Here is a 15,154-nt window from a genome sequence, read left to right on the forward strand (position 1 = left end):
TGAGTCTACATCTGTGTTTTCTGGAGGAGACAGAGGAAGTGGCAAGTAGGGCAACATTAGAGGTCAAAGGGCAATATATGTCCTGTGGGCATGGGTCATCAACACATCTCTGGAGGCAAAAAAAGGAAGAAATGAGAAACAATGTTTAAGGTGCACTTTCTCTATTTTAGACATCCTAAAAGAAATGTTTAGACACACATTAACTCCTCTAATATTCACAGCTGCATGGAGGGAGGCACTGAGGGTTAAACAATTCTTCCCAGATCACCCAACTGGAGGCACTTGAACAGATTCAAAGCCAGCAAAGTCAACCCCAGCACAGCCAGCCTCTTGAGTACTTAAATGTGGGCCTTTAACCTGATGCCAAAAACCTCAGAGTGAGCAAGCGTGCAAAAAGAGAAATCTCAAGCTGCTACTTCCGTGCTTTCACTTCACTAACTTCTAACACAAAAACATTCTCTCATCTCTACACATCACTAGGACATTGATCTCCATCTGAGGGTAAGGCTGAAGGTGGAATCTGTCCTCCTCCACCACAGAGGCGCACGATCTTATGAGTAAACTCAGAAGAACTTCAGTACCAAGCCACATGGGGGACAAGCTGCATTTACCTCACTGCTCTGACCCATCAGGCAGGTAATAAGGACAGGGACTTGCCTTGAGGAACCGTTCACTTCTGGGGAAAGCTTGCCTGATAAAATGCCTTTGATCTAGTGAGACAGAGCCCTACCTGGCCCCTTTCTCCTCTCCCTCACATCCTATTTTCTCCCCACCAGACTCCACAGTGCTATCTAAGATGTATGCATGCGACACCACAGAACACAAGAAATCCCTAAACCTTTTCTCTGGCTGCTGCCCCCAGCTGATCGTGGAGCCTCTCCAGGTTTCAACACTTTGGAATCCTCATCAGGCCAGACTGGAGAGGACTCTAATGTGGGCGAGGGGCCTCACAATAATTAAATGGTTGCTGGCCTGACTTACTAGACGAGGAGATGGTAAAGCAGGCAAAAATGGTGAAGCCTACATTTGTTGATTCTCTCCTTCCTTCCTTTCTGTGTGCTGTTCTTCTGCACCTCAGGAGCCCCTGCCATCTGCTCAAAGTCCCTACTGTGAGGCCCGGCCATGCCTGCTCTCCACCCACATTGCCCAACCCTGTAGAGTCTACATACAGCATCCACACTCTCCTACTGTCCTCCTTGCTAGGAACAGTCTGATGAAACGAGCGCATTCCTTCCCAATAGGGTGTGCGTATTTCCTAGTTTTGATGCATCTTTGATGAGTGAGGTCATGGTGAGCGATTGACAATGGGGAGCTGTTTTTAAACCATAGCACTTCACCAATTCCTTTAAACAAAGCTGGTCCTGGAAAAGGAGGGAAAGTATTGCTGGCTCCCAATCCTTTCCTTCCACCTCCAGAAAAAATGTGAGGTAATTAATTAGAAACTCACATTGAGATCTTTTCCCTTATTCAAAAAAAAAAAAAAAAATCCCTGAAGGTAATAGCTAAAGTGAAACCAGGGCGCCAGGCTTCTATAGTTCTCCAGGGGGAGAGACACTCAGCCTAGACGTTCTGGGAGAACCCGGCTGCCAGCTTGGGGGCCCCTTCTAGGCTGAGACCCTACTGCTGTGTAAGCTATCGCGGTTTCTCCTTCCCCCCCACTGCCTCCCTTCACCTACCAGTGAATATCAGTGAATACCAGAGAGCTCAGATGGAAACTGTAGGGAGGAGTTAGAGCAGAGGTAAACTCCCCCAGATCTTCCTCCAGCAGGAGGGAAAGCAGGTCTTGCCATGGGAAAAGTAATTTATTGGTCCCGGAAGGTTTTAGGCCTGAGTAGGGAAACAAGGAGTCCTTGATGCCTAGGTCCCCTGGTTTAGGGAATCCATGGAGCTTCAGAGGGACCTAGAACAACTTCCTGCCCTGTTTCTTGGGAGCCTTGTTCTTCCCCTTGACCACATAAATGCTTGAATTGCCTGTTCAACAGAAGTGCTCCATGCAATCAGTTTTGCCAAATTACTAACCAACACACTGAGACTCAAGCACATTCTGTGCCATATCTACTTGATTTCTAGGCTGCCCCATCCACTCAAGAGGCCTGAAACTCCTGCTAGAAGAGCAAGAGTCTTGCCCATTTGAGTTCCATTGCCTTATGAACCCACAGGAACACACAAGGACCCTGAAGCAGGTTCTTATTCCATTCTATTACAATACAGATTTGTAAGGGCAGTGACAGAGATAAGCCCTGAGGGCCAGGGGAATCAGTGAGGGACATAGCCTAGCTGGAAAAGCCAGAGAGCTTCTTGGATAAATTAATACTGAAGCTTAATCTTGAAGTAAGCAGAGGGTACCTAGACGCTGTCCATACCCTGCTGCCTGGAGCATCCTTCCTTGTTATCTCCAGGCAGCAGGGTATGGAGAACATTTGCAAGAGTTGGAGGCTAGAGAAGGCAGAGTGTCTGCAGCATGAAGAATAGAACATGAGTAAAGGGAAGTGCACCTTTGTGCACTAGGGAACCTGTGTAATGGTGAATAGAGGACCTGATGGCCTTAAAGGTTCTTTGCAGTCTGCATGTCGCCTTCTTAGCAGTCTGCACGTCGCTGAGACGAAATGTTTCTAAGTTTTTCTGGGTCCGTTTGCTTGGCAAGCGGTAATAATTGGCATATCGGAGTGACTAGCTTTGCTGAGAAGTCAGGGACTTACCTGGCCAGGCACATGATCATCCCACAGGTGAGTTCTGCGGCACTGAGGCTGTTCCCATTGGGGGTGCTAAAGATCAAAGAAAAGGGGGACATCAGTGGGCACAGACCCAGTATTCCCACTCCTTCCCCAAGAGAAAGCCTTGAATGCAGGCTGTGCTCTCTCACTCCTGCTCCATGAACTGACCGTGCCACTGTCCAGAGTTCTCTGATGTACTCTTGCCCTAAGCCAAGGGCTGGAAAGAAACCCCCTTCCCCTGGCTTTATGTTTCCCTGCAGAGGGACCTCCATTAGAGAAACATATCTGGCTTCTCTCTACCCAAACACTCCTCCTAAGGCAGAGAAGTGTCTCACATGATCAGATGTGTGTGGCTCAGCCCCTTTCTTTCTCCTGTTTCAGGATCTACCTGCCTCCAGGAAGCACAAATACTCTGCTGCTCCTACCATTGATCTTACCAAGGTCTGAGTCTCTCAAACTCAGGGCTCAGCCCAATGTCTACATATCTTCATCAAGTTACTCAACCTGGCTGCTTTTTTTTTTTTTTTTTTTTGACAAGGACTCACTCTGTCACCCAGGCTGGAGTACACTGGCATGATCACAGCTCACTGCAGCCTTGACTTCCCAGGGCTCAAGCGATCCTTCCAGCTCAACCTTCTCAGTAGCTGAGACTACAGGCTGGTGCCAACATACCTGGCTTTTCTTTTCTTTTCTTTGTTTTTGTATTTTTGAAGAGATGGGGGGCGGGTGTCTCACTTTGTTGCCCAGGCTGGTCTCGAACTCCTGGGCCCAAGTGATCCTCCCACCTTGGCCTTCCAAAGTGCTGGGATTACAGGTGTGAGCCCCCACACCCAGCCCCAACCTAGCTTTTATTAGTAATCTCCACCTGTCTGACTACTCTTCCTATCTCTCAACAAGTTCTGAACTGAGAAAGCCTCCTCGCACCCTAAGTCACAGGGCAATGCAGACCCTTCCTGTTCTTTAGAAAAAAGAATAGAGGTGGCAACCCACAAAACTATTTTTCTTTTCTTAAAAGCTTTTTAGGTTTTTGAAAGAATTTCATATACGTGTTCACCCTGATTATTCCCCTGCTGGGTCTGTCTTTTTCATCTCTGGAATGAAGGTTAATAAGGTTACAAGAAGAAAAAGTCAAGAGATCCTGTATAAGATAAAGGGACTCTCAGAGTCTGTCTGTCTGGAAAACCACCTGGCTTCTCATCCTCCCACAGCAAACAGGCTGTATGGGGGAGCAAGCAGAGGTGCAGAGATTGGGGCCTGGCTACCTCTGGGTCCAAGGCAAGATGTGGGATGGGTTATCGTTTAACATTTCTACTGTTGAATATTGACTTCAGTCAGGTGACCAATTAACCTCTACCTTACAGGGGGAAGTGCGGCGCAGGGGAGGGGAAAGGTCTTAAGGACAATGAAGTCCCCAAGGGAAGAGAAAAGTCTTAAGGACAAAGAGGCCTGGGGATGGCCTTGCCATACCATCTAAGTGACAGAACAGGTACAGTACAGCACTGGCGTGCTGATGACCTCTGCCCCTGTGCTTCTGCAGAAACAGCTTTAAAGGGGACCCTTCTCCTCTTGCCCTAGGGCACTGAAAGAGAAACTAGTGTCTTAGTTCCAGAAGGTGGCAGGGAAGTGGGGAGGGCAAGGATTCTAGTCACTAGTCTACGAGCAAGGGTTGTGCCTCTGTACAAACACAGTAAAGTAGAGCTGACAAAAACCTGCCACAAACATCATTAATAGAGGCAGAGGGGGCTGGGTGGGAGCAGGAAATGCAGATGAACTCACTGAACTTCCGATTCCTGAACCAGGTCACAGAGGTGCGAGCAACTCCGCGTGGGGTGGGTTCGTGAAACATTTTGAGATTACGCAGGGACTCTCAATTTTAAAAACTCTGGAACCCCCTGATGGCATTGGTGATATAGTGGTGAGCATAACTGCCTTCCAAAAACCTTGGAACCACTATGCTGTGAGGGTTGACCATGCAGGCCCTAGACCAGGCATCCTCTTGGAAGCCCTTCCAATGGACTCAGCTTTCTCTCTAGTGAGTTTTTTCTCCCTTGGTGTGGTCAGTCTCTGCACTCACCCCCCTTCCCCCGCCCACAGCCTCCATGACTTACTTCATAACCAAGATGCCCTTCCTTGTTGCGGCCTCCAGATCCACATTGTCCACACCTGTGCCAGCCCTGCCCACCACCTGGAGTTTCTCAGCTGCGTTGATGACATCAGCGGTCACCTTGGTGGCAGAGCGAACAATAAGGCCCTCACAGTCCTGAAGCAGAAGAAACATTTGGGTCCAGAAAGTAATTCTGTGAGAACTCGTAAAGCCTCAGACACATCATTGATTGCTCCTGAGTAAGAGATGCATTTCCAGAACCTTAGGAAGTCACTGATGACTGCCAGCTCATAGACATCTTTGGTATACTCACTAGGGAAATGTGGGCTAGGACTCATGTTGATTTTTACTTAGAGTGGAGGAGACTGTGCCTCTAACACACCAAGTGCTTTGTTTGGCATGCTCAAGAAAGGGAAGCATTGGCCCATGGGCTCTGGGCACCTGGCTTATCTCTCTAGACAGCACCATGATGCCTGCAGCCTGGATGTCCCTCAGACACATGCTGGAAGTCAGGGGCCATTTCCTGTTCCTCTCTGTCTACCCTATCATTCCTGCACATTGCTTGCTCAAAATGGGAGTTCCTATCTGCTGGCTGATTTTGATATATCCAAAGAAAGAAAGGCAATGTCATCTGTCCACACATTTGATAGGTTCTGCCATTGGTCAGGCCTGGGTTCAAATCCAAGGCCCCTGCCTTCCCAGCTATGAATCAGCTTCAGCCTCCTCAAGTGTGTGAGGAGGAAGCGAGAGAGAACAGGCACAGCACCTAGCACAGTATCTGGCCACGCTTAATGAACATCACTACCTCCATTAGACACTGAGCTACTGAAGGGCAGAGGTGGGAGCAAATTCTACTTTGTAAGCCCCTGTCCCTGACACAGGGAAGGCACTCAATAAATGTTGGTTGGCTGAATGAGTAAATAATGAATGAAATGAATGTTGAAAGAAAAACATTTCCTAAAAGAGAGACCAAAGGAAGAGGGGCAGGGGAAAAATGAGAGCAATTAAATTCATCTACACTTGCTCAGACACCCAGGCAATATTAGACTAAAAATACACATATGCGAAAAATAAGACACTGAACTCATCACAGCCACTATACGTGAGCTAAGTTAGATCCCCAAGACGATCTTCCTTATGCTCATCCAGAATCCTGTGGTATGTGCTTCTTTCCAGAATAAGAATATTCTTGCTCAAACACAGAATGAGAATCCCTAAGAAATGGGGCAGGTGAGCAAGTCCACACTCTGTCCCAAAGTGGCAGACACCAGGCCGGTGAGAAAGCAGCAAGTGTGCTTGCAAAAGCACCAAGCTGGGAATCAGGAAGACAGAGTTCTAATCCTAGGTCTGCCAACAATGCGTGGGTCACTGAGGTAATTCAACTCACTCTATACCCCTAGTCTCCATCTGTAAAATAAAAGAGATGGAGCACATGGCTCCTCAGATTCATTTTCCCCATACAGCTCTCAGCTGGATCCCATGAAAACCTTCTTTTCCCTTCATTCCCACTGCATGGATTCTGGAGATAGAGAAAGGCCATGAGAAGTTGGCTCCTAGGGTAAGGGCCCACACTGTGTTTGTTGTGCACAAACCTAGAGCATAGGAGCAAATATGGACAAACTAAATGTAAGGAGAGCAGTGGGTAATTTTATCTCCACTGAGAAGAGAAGAGGAATGATGCTTAGGCTGCAGCATAGAATATTTAAGCCTTAAGAGTTTCTAAATACTGGAATAATTGTTCAAGAGCAATAGTAGAACGATTCCTCTGGAGGTGTTTATGCATCACGCATCCTTACTGCTTGGCAGCTGTGCCTACCAGCAGAGAGAAACATGCAGGCTGCCTGGAAGACACTCTAAGCCCTTTTACGTCTCAGGTTCTGAAGTAGAATGTCAGAGTGGGAGATTCGAAGAAATGTTCACCAGCATCTGGTCCAACCCCATTTTACAGAGGAAAAACTGAAGCCCAACAAAGTTAAGCCTGCCTACTTCCCCTTCCCCTCCCCTGTACTTTTCTTTCTTCATTTTATCGGATGCCTGCTATGTATGTATCTGGCATTATGCTAAACTGATTATGACCTAGGTGTATACAAGTCACATGGGCATCCAGGGCTTAGAGGAACCGAACAGAAGCCACCTCAGTGCTGGCTGCCCCAGTGCTGAGGCCAACACCAGATGAGCACCTGGAGGTACTCCGATTTCCCCCAACAGCAGCCTGGTTAAATATCAGCCAAGCCAGGCAGAAACGGGATACTGACATCTTTTTCACATTCAGGTCCACCACGCAGGCTCCAAAGAAAAGGATTTTCCTGCCTGGACAAACTTTACTGACTTTTCAAGGCGCAATAAAGTTATCTTCCAGGAAACATTTGCCAACAACCCTGAACTGTCACTCTCCCTACACCCCAGCATTTTTGTTGTGATCACCAATATAGTATGTTTCATATCTAGTTGTCCTCTCTTAGACCTGCAGTTTGGTCTCCTTAGTTATATTTTATATGCCCAATGCAGGGATTTGGTATTAAAACTTATCTACTCTATACCATATATCCACAGTATCAGCCTCACCAGCACATAAACCATTTACTGAGCACCTGCTGGGTACTAGGCATTATACCAGTTGCTTTACATTATTCTCTCCACAACTCCAAGGAGAAGGGGTATAATTATCCCCAGTTTCCAGATAAAGAAACAGAGGCTTTGAGAGGTAACCTGCCCAAGGTCACTCTTACAGATCAAAAACCAGCCAAGAACTGGAAAGTCATTGCCACTGGCTAACTCTGAGACTGTAACTGAAGAAGAGTGGGTAGACCTGCCAAGATGTCAAGAAGACAGAGCCAGAGCCAAAGCCATGGCCAGTTAGGTGCAAAAACCAAACTGTAAAATCCCTTGGAGAGATTTACTAGTAACAATAGCTACCATTTTTCGAGCAAGTACTTTACATCCAGCACTGTGCTTCACAACAATCCTAAGACAGATATTATAATTATCCCTATAGTACAGACAAGCAAACTGACACTTAAAGAATTTAGAGAGCTTGCTGAAGTCACATAGCTAGGATATGGCAGAAGCTGGAATCAAGTCCAAATCTGTTGAGCACCAAAGTCCAAGTTCCAACTACCTTCCAAATACAGCATTTAGACACCTAAACCAGGAGAGACATCATTGCCAGAAATCCTGTGGCTTCTCCAAGATGGCAGAAGCTCCCTAACAAAGGTCCCTGGATCTTCTGGCGACCTGCTCCTCCCAGCCAGCGTGCCTACTGGGGGATAATAGAAATAGGCACAAATGTCTCTGTTGAGAAGAGCAAGTTGCCTGTGGCCTGTAGGCAAGCTCACAGTTGGTACTTCACAATGAAGTGTTTTATACACTTCCATTGAATATATGAATTCAGTGATGAGAGGCCCATAGAAACCACCCTCATCAGTCCCCCATCCTCACACCTTCACCCTCTTTCCCAAATAACTTTAACACTTCACATGCCTGAAAATCGCCCATCAGAAATCCCTTCCTTTGACTGTGATAAGGAGGCATAAGGTCTACTTCTAAGAGTGCTCAAGGATTTTCAAAAATCTTATTAAAAGAAGTTGAAAAAAAGCAGGAAAAACATGTTCAGAAATTGACAAATCAGTCAACAGAACTAAATAGACACTAGACAAACAGAATATGTGAGAATTTAGAAAATAAAAAGTAGAACTCAAATTGATGGGGAAAGGAAGAACTAAACAAGAAAAATAGTGTTATGAAAATTCAGGAATAAAAGTAATAGATTGCTACCTCACTTCAGATTTTTAAAAATCCAGATGAATGAAAGAATTTTTAAAAATATAAGCATTAGAAGAAAATGTCAGGGGATACTTTTATGACTCGGATTGGGAAAACCTTTCATAAGCAAGGCACAAATCCCAGAAACTCTGGAAGAAAATATTGACAAATCCAGTTACATTCAAATTTTAAACTTCTGCATGGAAAAAGATCCCATAAACAAAAGCAAGTAGTGGTCCTGATATGTGGAGAAAACTCCTTTCACCATATGTAACAGAACAAGGATTCATCACCAAAAGTGATAGAATTCCTACAAATCACTTTTTTTTTTTTTTTTTTTTTTTTGAGACAGAGTTTCACTCTTATTGCCCAGGCTGGAGTGCAATGGCGCAATCTTGACTCACTGCAACCTCCGCCTCCCGGGTTCAAGCGATTCTTCTGCTTCAGCCTCCCGAGTAGCTGGGATTATAGGCATGCACCACAAATCAACTTTTTTAAAGGATAAAGAACACAATAAAAAATAGGTAAATATATAAATAGGCAATACACAGAAGAACTACAAAGTGGTCACTAGTTTCACTAGTTTACAGACTCTTCAACACTAGATATCAAGGAAATATAAATTTTTAAATATGATATTTTCGGGCATCATTTTGGCAGAAAGAAAAAATAATATTCAGCATTGGTGAGCATGGAGGGAAACAGGAGTGTACACTGCATGGCCTTTTTGGAGGGCAACTGGGCAGTGGGTGGGTAAGCACATTTTTAGTGGTCATTTCTTTGCAGCCAGCAATGACACCTTAGAAAATTGGTAACACACTGAGGAAACACAATCTCCTTTCAAGTAGCCAGCTCAGGACCAAAAGTCAAAGTTCAACTGACAAGAAGCAGGCATGGAGCAAGAGGAGAAGGGACCACCCAGAGTCATCATCTTACCACCTTGTCTCTCTAGCATCAAGTTCCAGAGCCCACATCTCAGGCCCAGTCCTGCTCCAGAGGCTCTACCCAATCATTCCCTTGGGCCTTAAGGGTCCAGCCTTCTTCAATGCTCTCTCCAAAGCTGCCACAATGCTCCCCTTGCAAACCTGCTCCCCACGGGCAAAACTAGCTGGAGAGCATGCAGACTCCCCAAAGTCCACCCACTCTTGTAGCCCCTGAACAAGCACAGAAACAGCACTATTGTTTCTTTCATGAGCATGGACTTTCTGGATGGATCTCCCTTGTGAAGATTTACCCTGTAGTCTCTTGACTTTTCCCTCAAATCAGTCTTTTTTGGTGCCAGGGAATCTAAGAGTCCCCAGTCAGACTCCTACAGATGAGCATCAGGTCTCACCTGTCCCAAGGGCAGAAACTCTCACTCAGGAGACCTTGGTCCCACATTAGAACCAGACATCCGACATCAGTCAGAGTTAATGAGCTTCCAAGGCCTCTTACAACCTCAACTACTCACTCTATCCACTCATTCAATCAGCACATATTCACAGACAGCCTGAATCCAACCTACCTCCTGCTAGACCCTCAAACCCCCTGCACCCAAGCCCCTTCCCTCCTCACGCCACAACTCACTCCCTTCAAAGATTTTGCCCCAAGCTGCCTGCTCCTGTCCTCTACTTATGCAAACTACAGCCCTAACCAAATGCACCCATCTGCTCACATCCTCTGCAGTTTGCAATTAAAACTTCTCCAGTGTCCAGAGATCCTCCCTCCTCTTTGTCATTCCCTGGGTGAGGAAGCAAGTCTCTCTCTACACAGCACCAAATTCTGATGTTCACTGCCCTCTGCGTGTGGCTTCTGTGTCTGCACTGTGGCGGGAACAGACACTTCCCACACTTCCTACAGGTCCTCCCGCTCCCCTGTCCTTAGCTGCTGTTCAGCTAGAAAACTGCTTGATTTATGGCTGTTCCAGACAAACTGCTAACTCAGCAATGAGAACCCATTCCCATTCCTCAAGTTCACACATGCTTCCTTTCCCAAGAGGACAGGCTTGGCCTAGGAGGTAATTCTAGCATTGCCGTGCCTCCGACTTAAATCATACGGCAAGACAATGAAACTGTCCAGGTCATGTTCCCCAGCTATAGGGAAGGCAGATCTACCCTGTTTTGCACAAGATGTGTGATCCTGATTAATTTGATGGTTATTTAACTTTTGCAAACTAAATCCTTGTGTAAAGTCTGGGAACTTGCTATTTTAAAGAGGTTTTGAAAAGAAATCTTGCATGGAAAGATTTATTCCCTTCCTAATCTTTCTTCAAGTACTGATACGAAGATATGGATGTGCTTCAGTAAATTAAATACCATTACCAGTGTTTAGTTTAGTGGTCCTGACCAGCAATGCTACTTAATGAAACAGAACAAAATACCAGAATGCATCATATGTAAAAAGAGTAAGTATTATTTCATAAAATTTGTGTGTCTGTGTGTACACATATGTATGAGTGTTTAAGTTATGACATAAAACAAATTTCTTATTGTGGGTCACAGTCAAAGTTTAAAAGCCACTGATACATGGTAATATTATTTAAATATTTTCCGGCATATTGGGTATATTTAAGACGTGAGTTCCAAACAAGATGCTTTATTATTTTAAGCCAACGTTTTCCAAACTTTTTTGACTGAGGCTCATTGTAAGAAACACATGTTTTTTGGTGGAGGGGTGGGACAGGGTCTAGCTCTGTTGCCCAGGATGGACTGCAGTGGCGAGATCATGGCTCACTGCAGCCTCAACCTCCTAGGCTCAAGTGATCCTCCCGCTAGAGCACCAGGTTGGGAAGAGTGACAGCAACCAGGGCCTCAGCCCTCCACCCCACCCCCCAGTAGCTGAGACTACAGGCTTGTGGCAAGATGCTTAGCTAATGTTTGTATTTTTTGTAGAGACCGGGTTTTGCCATGTTGCCCAGTCTGGTCTCAACCTCCTCAGTTCAAATGATCTGCCTCCTTTGGCTCCTCCCAAAGTGTTGGGATTACAGGCGTGAGCCACCGCGCCCGGCCAAGAAACACATCTTTAAGTTGTAATTTCATAATCACATACCACACATGTACAACTACACAACATAATTGAAACAAAATTCATGAAACAATACTTATAGCCTTACTATCTGCATTGCTGTCTGATATTTCCTACTTCGTTTTTTAAAATGCTAGTCATGACCCATTAAACTGAACTATGACTTGCTTCAAGTCTGAAAAGCACCACTGAAAGGGCAGGGAGGAATGATTATACTTCCTGACCAGGGGGTGAGTGATAGGAGACTGCCTGCCCAGAATACAAGGCAGTGGGAACCAAGGCCAGGCCCGGTTCTAGCAATGGTGCCAAAGCTTCTTTCAGCATTAAAGAGATTTCAGTGGGGGAGGGCAGTAGACACTATGCCAGACACCTCTTCATGCAGAATAAAAAGGCATAGTGTAGAAATGAGGACCCTTCAGTGGGCTGACCGAGGAGATTAATTGGCATTCTGAACCAAGTGTGTTGCAAAGACACACACGAAAGCTGAGCCTTCCCAAACAGTCCAAAAATGCCCAGCAGTCAAGTTAGCCAACAAACACTCCTCCTCTCCTGCCAAGAGTTTTCAGTGCCTTTAAAATGTTCTCCAAGTTTCAGCACCAGACTCCCAGTATCCACCCAGCTGATTCCTGACTTCATGGAACAACCCCTCATTATGGATGAGGCCTCCCATTCCTCTCAATTCTTCTCTCATCCCTCCCTATCCCCACCCCCTCATTGGGGTATCAGGTTTCTAATTTCCTTTAGAGAGGTGAAAGCACTTGATTGCCATCCTCTTCCCAATCTGCTGCTCTGGTGGAGGTGAGAGTCAGAGGCTGTTCTGCAGGACACCCCACTGCCTTTCCTGATTGTTCCACAGAGCCATTGATACCATTTCACAGAAGAAAGGAGGTGAGGAGCCTGCCACCCATCCAATCCTACTCAGGTCCCAAGCCCTTGCCCACCAATTCGATGCATGATGATTGGCCCTTTCTCTGGCTTTTCCAGCAGGGGAGCACGCAAACGTTAGGGAGCTGGATGGTCTAAATTGGGGCTATGCTCTGTGTCATCTGCTCAACTGTCTTCTGTGTATTAGCCATGCTCCCTAACCAGCTTACAAACTTCTTGAAGGCAGTGACCAAATTCTTCTGAGTACAGGGCAGAGCTGGATACTTGGATATAGTGTCATGCCATGGTGACAAGATCCATGCCAGCAGATACAAAGGCAGACAAAGAGAGAGAAGCAGTTTCCAGGACCACGTGGTTGTGGCACAGCTAAAGCAAAACCAACAGACTCTGCGGTCTAAGGGGTCCTCGGAGGAGGAGATGGCTGAAGGTGGTGGACAGGGCTGAGGCTGGCAGAAGGCGGCTGTGCGATTTGGAGGGTGGGAGAGAATATACAGGATCAGGTGAGGTAGAGACTGGGCAGCTGGGTCGACTACAGAGGTCGAAAGTGCAGGCACTGGAGTGAAGAGTTCACAAAATAAATATTCTGGACAAGGCCACCAGGCCCAGCAGGCCTTTTCAAACACGGTAGATAAAAGATTTGAAGTAGATTAATTACATATCACAACAAAAGGGGATAAAAATTTGCTAAGACTATAAATCATCTGGGAGCATTTGGGATCGGATTCTAGTCGAGTCTGGTCACTCCCAACCAGCGATAAACCAAAGGTGGGGAGGAGGCTAAATCTGGACCCCAGCGCTCCCCGCCCGCCTCCCTTTCCTCTGAAGGCTCCCAGAGGGCAGAGGGGCGGCGAAAGCACTGAGCAGTCTTGCATCAGACGAGGGGCGGGTACGTGTTTGCTGCCTTACGAGGGCTGCCTTCCCCTGCAGCTGACCCAGCAGCCACGAGACTGGTTGGGACTCCGCCAGCGTCCCCCCGCCCACCGACCCCCCCACCGCCAAGGCAGGCTGGAATCGGCGGGGCGGCCCAGAACTTGGTTAGGAAGAATCACCAGTACCAGTCCCTGGGTTCCCCGCAAAGAAGCCACTTTGGGGCCCCTCTGCGGATCCCCCAGCGCGGAGGCGGTTGGGGGTTGGGGAAGAGGCAGCGCGAGGCTGCCAGAACAACTGCGCGCGAAGGCGCTGGGGCGCCGCGCTGGCATCCGCGAGCAGCCTGCAGGACCAGTTGGTGCAGCCCGCATTTTGCAGTGCTAGCGGAGGCATGCCAACGTGAAAGACGCGGTTGAAAACTAAAAGAAAAGTTTGCATCTCGCCGCCGTTTGTTCTTCCCTCTTTCTGCCTCCCCCCGCCGCCGTTCTCCGCTACCCCCCAATCTCAGGAGACCCCGGAACTAATTGATACGGGGGGCATGCGAGGGGGGCGCGCTGGCCTGGGCGCAGCCAGCCTTTTTCCGTGGAGGTTGCCCTAGAGACCTCAATTTTCTCTCGCTCGCCTTACCTGCAGCTCGGCTATCAGCTCCTCTTTGCTAAGGTTCTGCTTTTCCACCACCTGCAGCCCTCCATCTTGCAAGATCTTCCGGCAGCAAGGGTCCAGGCTGTCACTGATGAGCACTTTCCGCAGATTTGCAAAAGCCATTGCTGGAGTTGGCCTCGGAGTCGGCCGCTGTGAGTAGAAGTACCTAAGCCAAGAAGCTGCGGTTCGGCCTGGCGCGCTAGAGTAACTGGGCAGTATTCTCGAGCTCCCGCTCCTCCGTCATCTCCTCCTCCTCCTCCTGCAGTCTCCTTTTGATTGGACGGAAATACTCAAACTCTCCGCGACTCCGCCTCCTCCTCGCGGCTCTGAGGTTGCCAAATCCCTGCCCGCTTTATTATCCTCCCGCGATGAATTTCTCCATCTCAGCCAAAGCTCTTCCCTACACCTGGTGAGCATATAAAAAGCACAATTTACGCTGACTAGCCGATGCATATCTGAAATGAACGGAGAAATACACCTTCTCATCCTGAGAGAAAAACTTTATTTTCACTTTTCCTCCTAAGGATTCATTTATTAATTCCTTAAGAATTTTTTTTTTTGAGTGGGTAAATGTGCAAGGCACTGCGCTAGACGTTGAAGGGAATTCGACTATCAAAAAGATATAACCTCTTTCCTCTGGTGGCCTAACATCCTAGAGTACCAAGCACACAGACTTGGAAAGTTACGTAGTGAAAAGCAATAGTAAGCTTTCTGAGACACCACGGAGCTGTGATTTAATTTCAAATTAGTGATGCAATGAGAATTATGAGTTTATAAAAGAGCGGGGACCTGGTGCATTTAAACTAGGCATACTTTGTTAAAGTTATTTATTTCCTTTCCCTCCACTTCCTCTCTAATTATGAAAAAGAAGAAAAGGAAAACGGGATTTCAGTGTGGTTTAATTGCCCAAGAAGGCACTTCTCAGCTCTTAACTCTTTTATATTTAAACCCCATAACCGACGTGCTCTCTCATGCCCCATTTTACAGAAATGTCAGAAAATTCAATTTGAGATTAAAGTCATCTAGAATCAGAAGCAGAATCAGAGATGCTCATAGTTGAATTAGAATTCAGCTTTATGGACATACCAGTCCAACTAACCATTGTGTGTTATGTCATCCTGAGCTATTCATAACTCAAGTGCTAGATCCTTATCCTACAGAACTATGCAATATCAAT

The 15,154-nt window shown here is 46.8% G+C and overlaps 1 protein-coding gene across 3 annotated transcripts in view; it reads right to left on the reverse strand.

The window, feature by feature from the left end:
• Positions 1 to 14,225, reverse strand: part of PHGDH (phosphoglycerate dehydrogenase) — a 32,087-nt gene extending 17,862 nt beyond the window's left edge. Inside the window, exons 1-3 of one of the 3 annotated variants that reach the window (XM_032154850.2) lie at positions 13,963 to 14,225; positions 4,823 to 4,974; positions 2,700 to 2,765 (exon numbers count right to left, since the gene is read on the reverse strand). In XM_032154850.2, coding sequence (XP_032010741.1) covers positions 2,700 to 2,765; positions 4,823 to 4,974; positions 13,963 to 14,100 — 356 coding nt within the window. In that variant the 5' untranslated portion in view covers positions 14,101 to 14,225. Of the gene's footprint in view, positions 1 to 2,699; positions 2,766 to 4,822; positions 4,975 to 13,517; positions 13,620 to 13,962 lie in introns of those variants that run through there. The other 2 variants (XM_058439397.1, XM_058439396.1) reach the window with 2 other exon arrangements.
• Between the last annotated feature and the right edge of the window lie 929 nt (positions 14,226 to 15,154).

This window comes from Hylobates moloch, unplaced genomic scaffold, assembly GCF_009828535.3.
Source record: "Hylobates moloch isolate HMO894 unplaced genomic scaffold, HMol_V3 SCAFFOLD_5, whole genome shotgun sequence".
Classification (NCBI taxonomy): Eukaryota; Metazoa; Chordata; class Mammalia; order Primates; family Hylobatidae; genus Hylobates; species Hylobates moloch.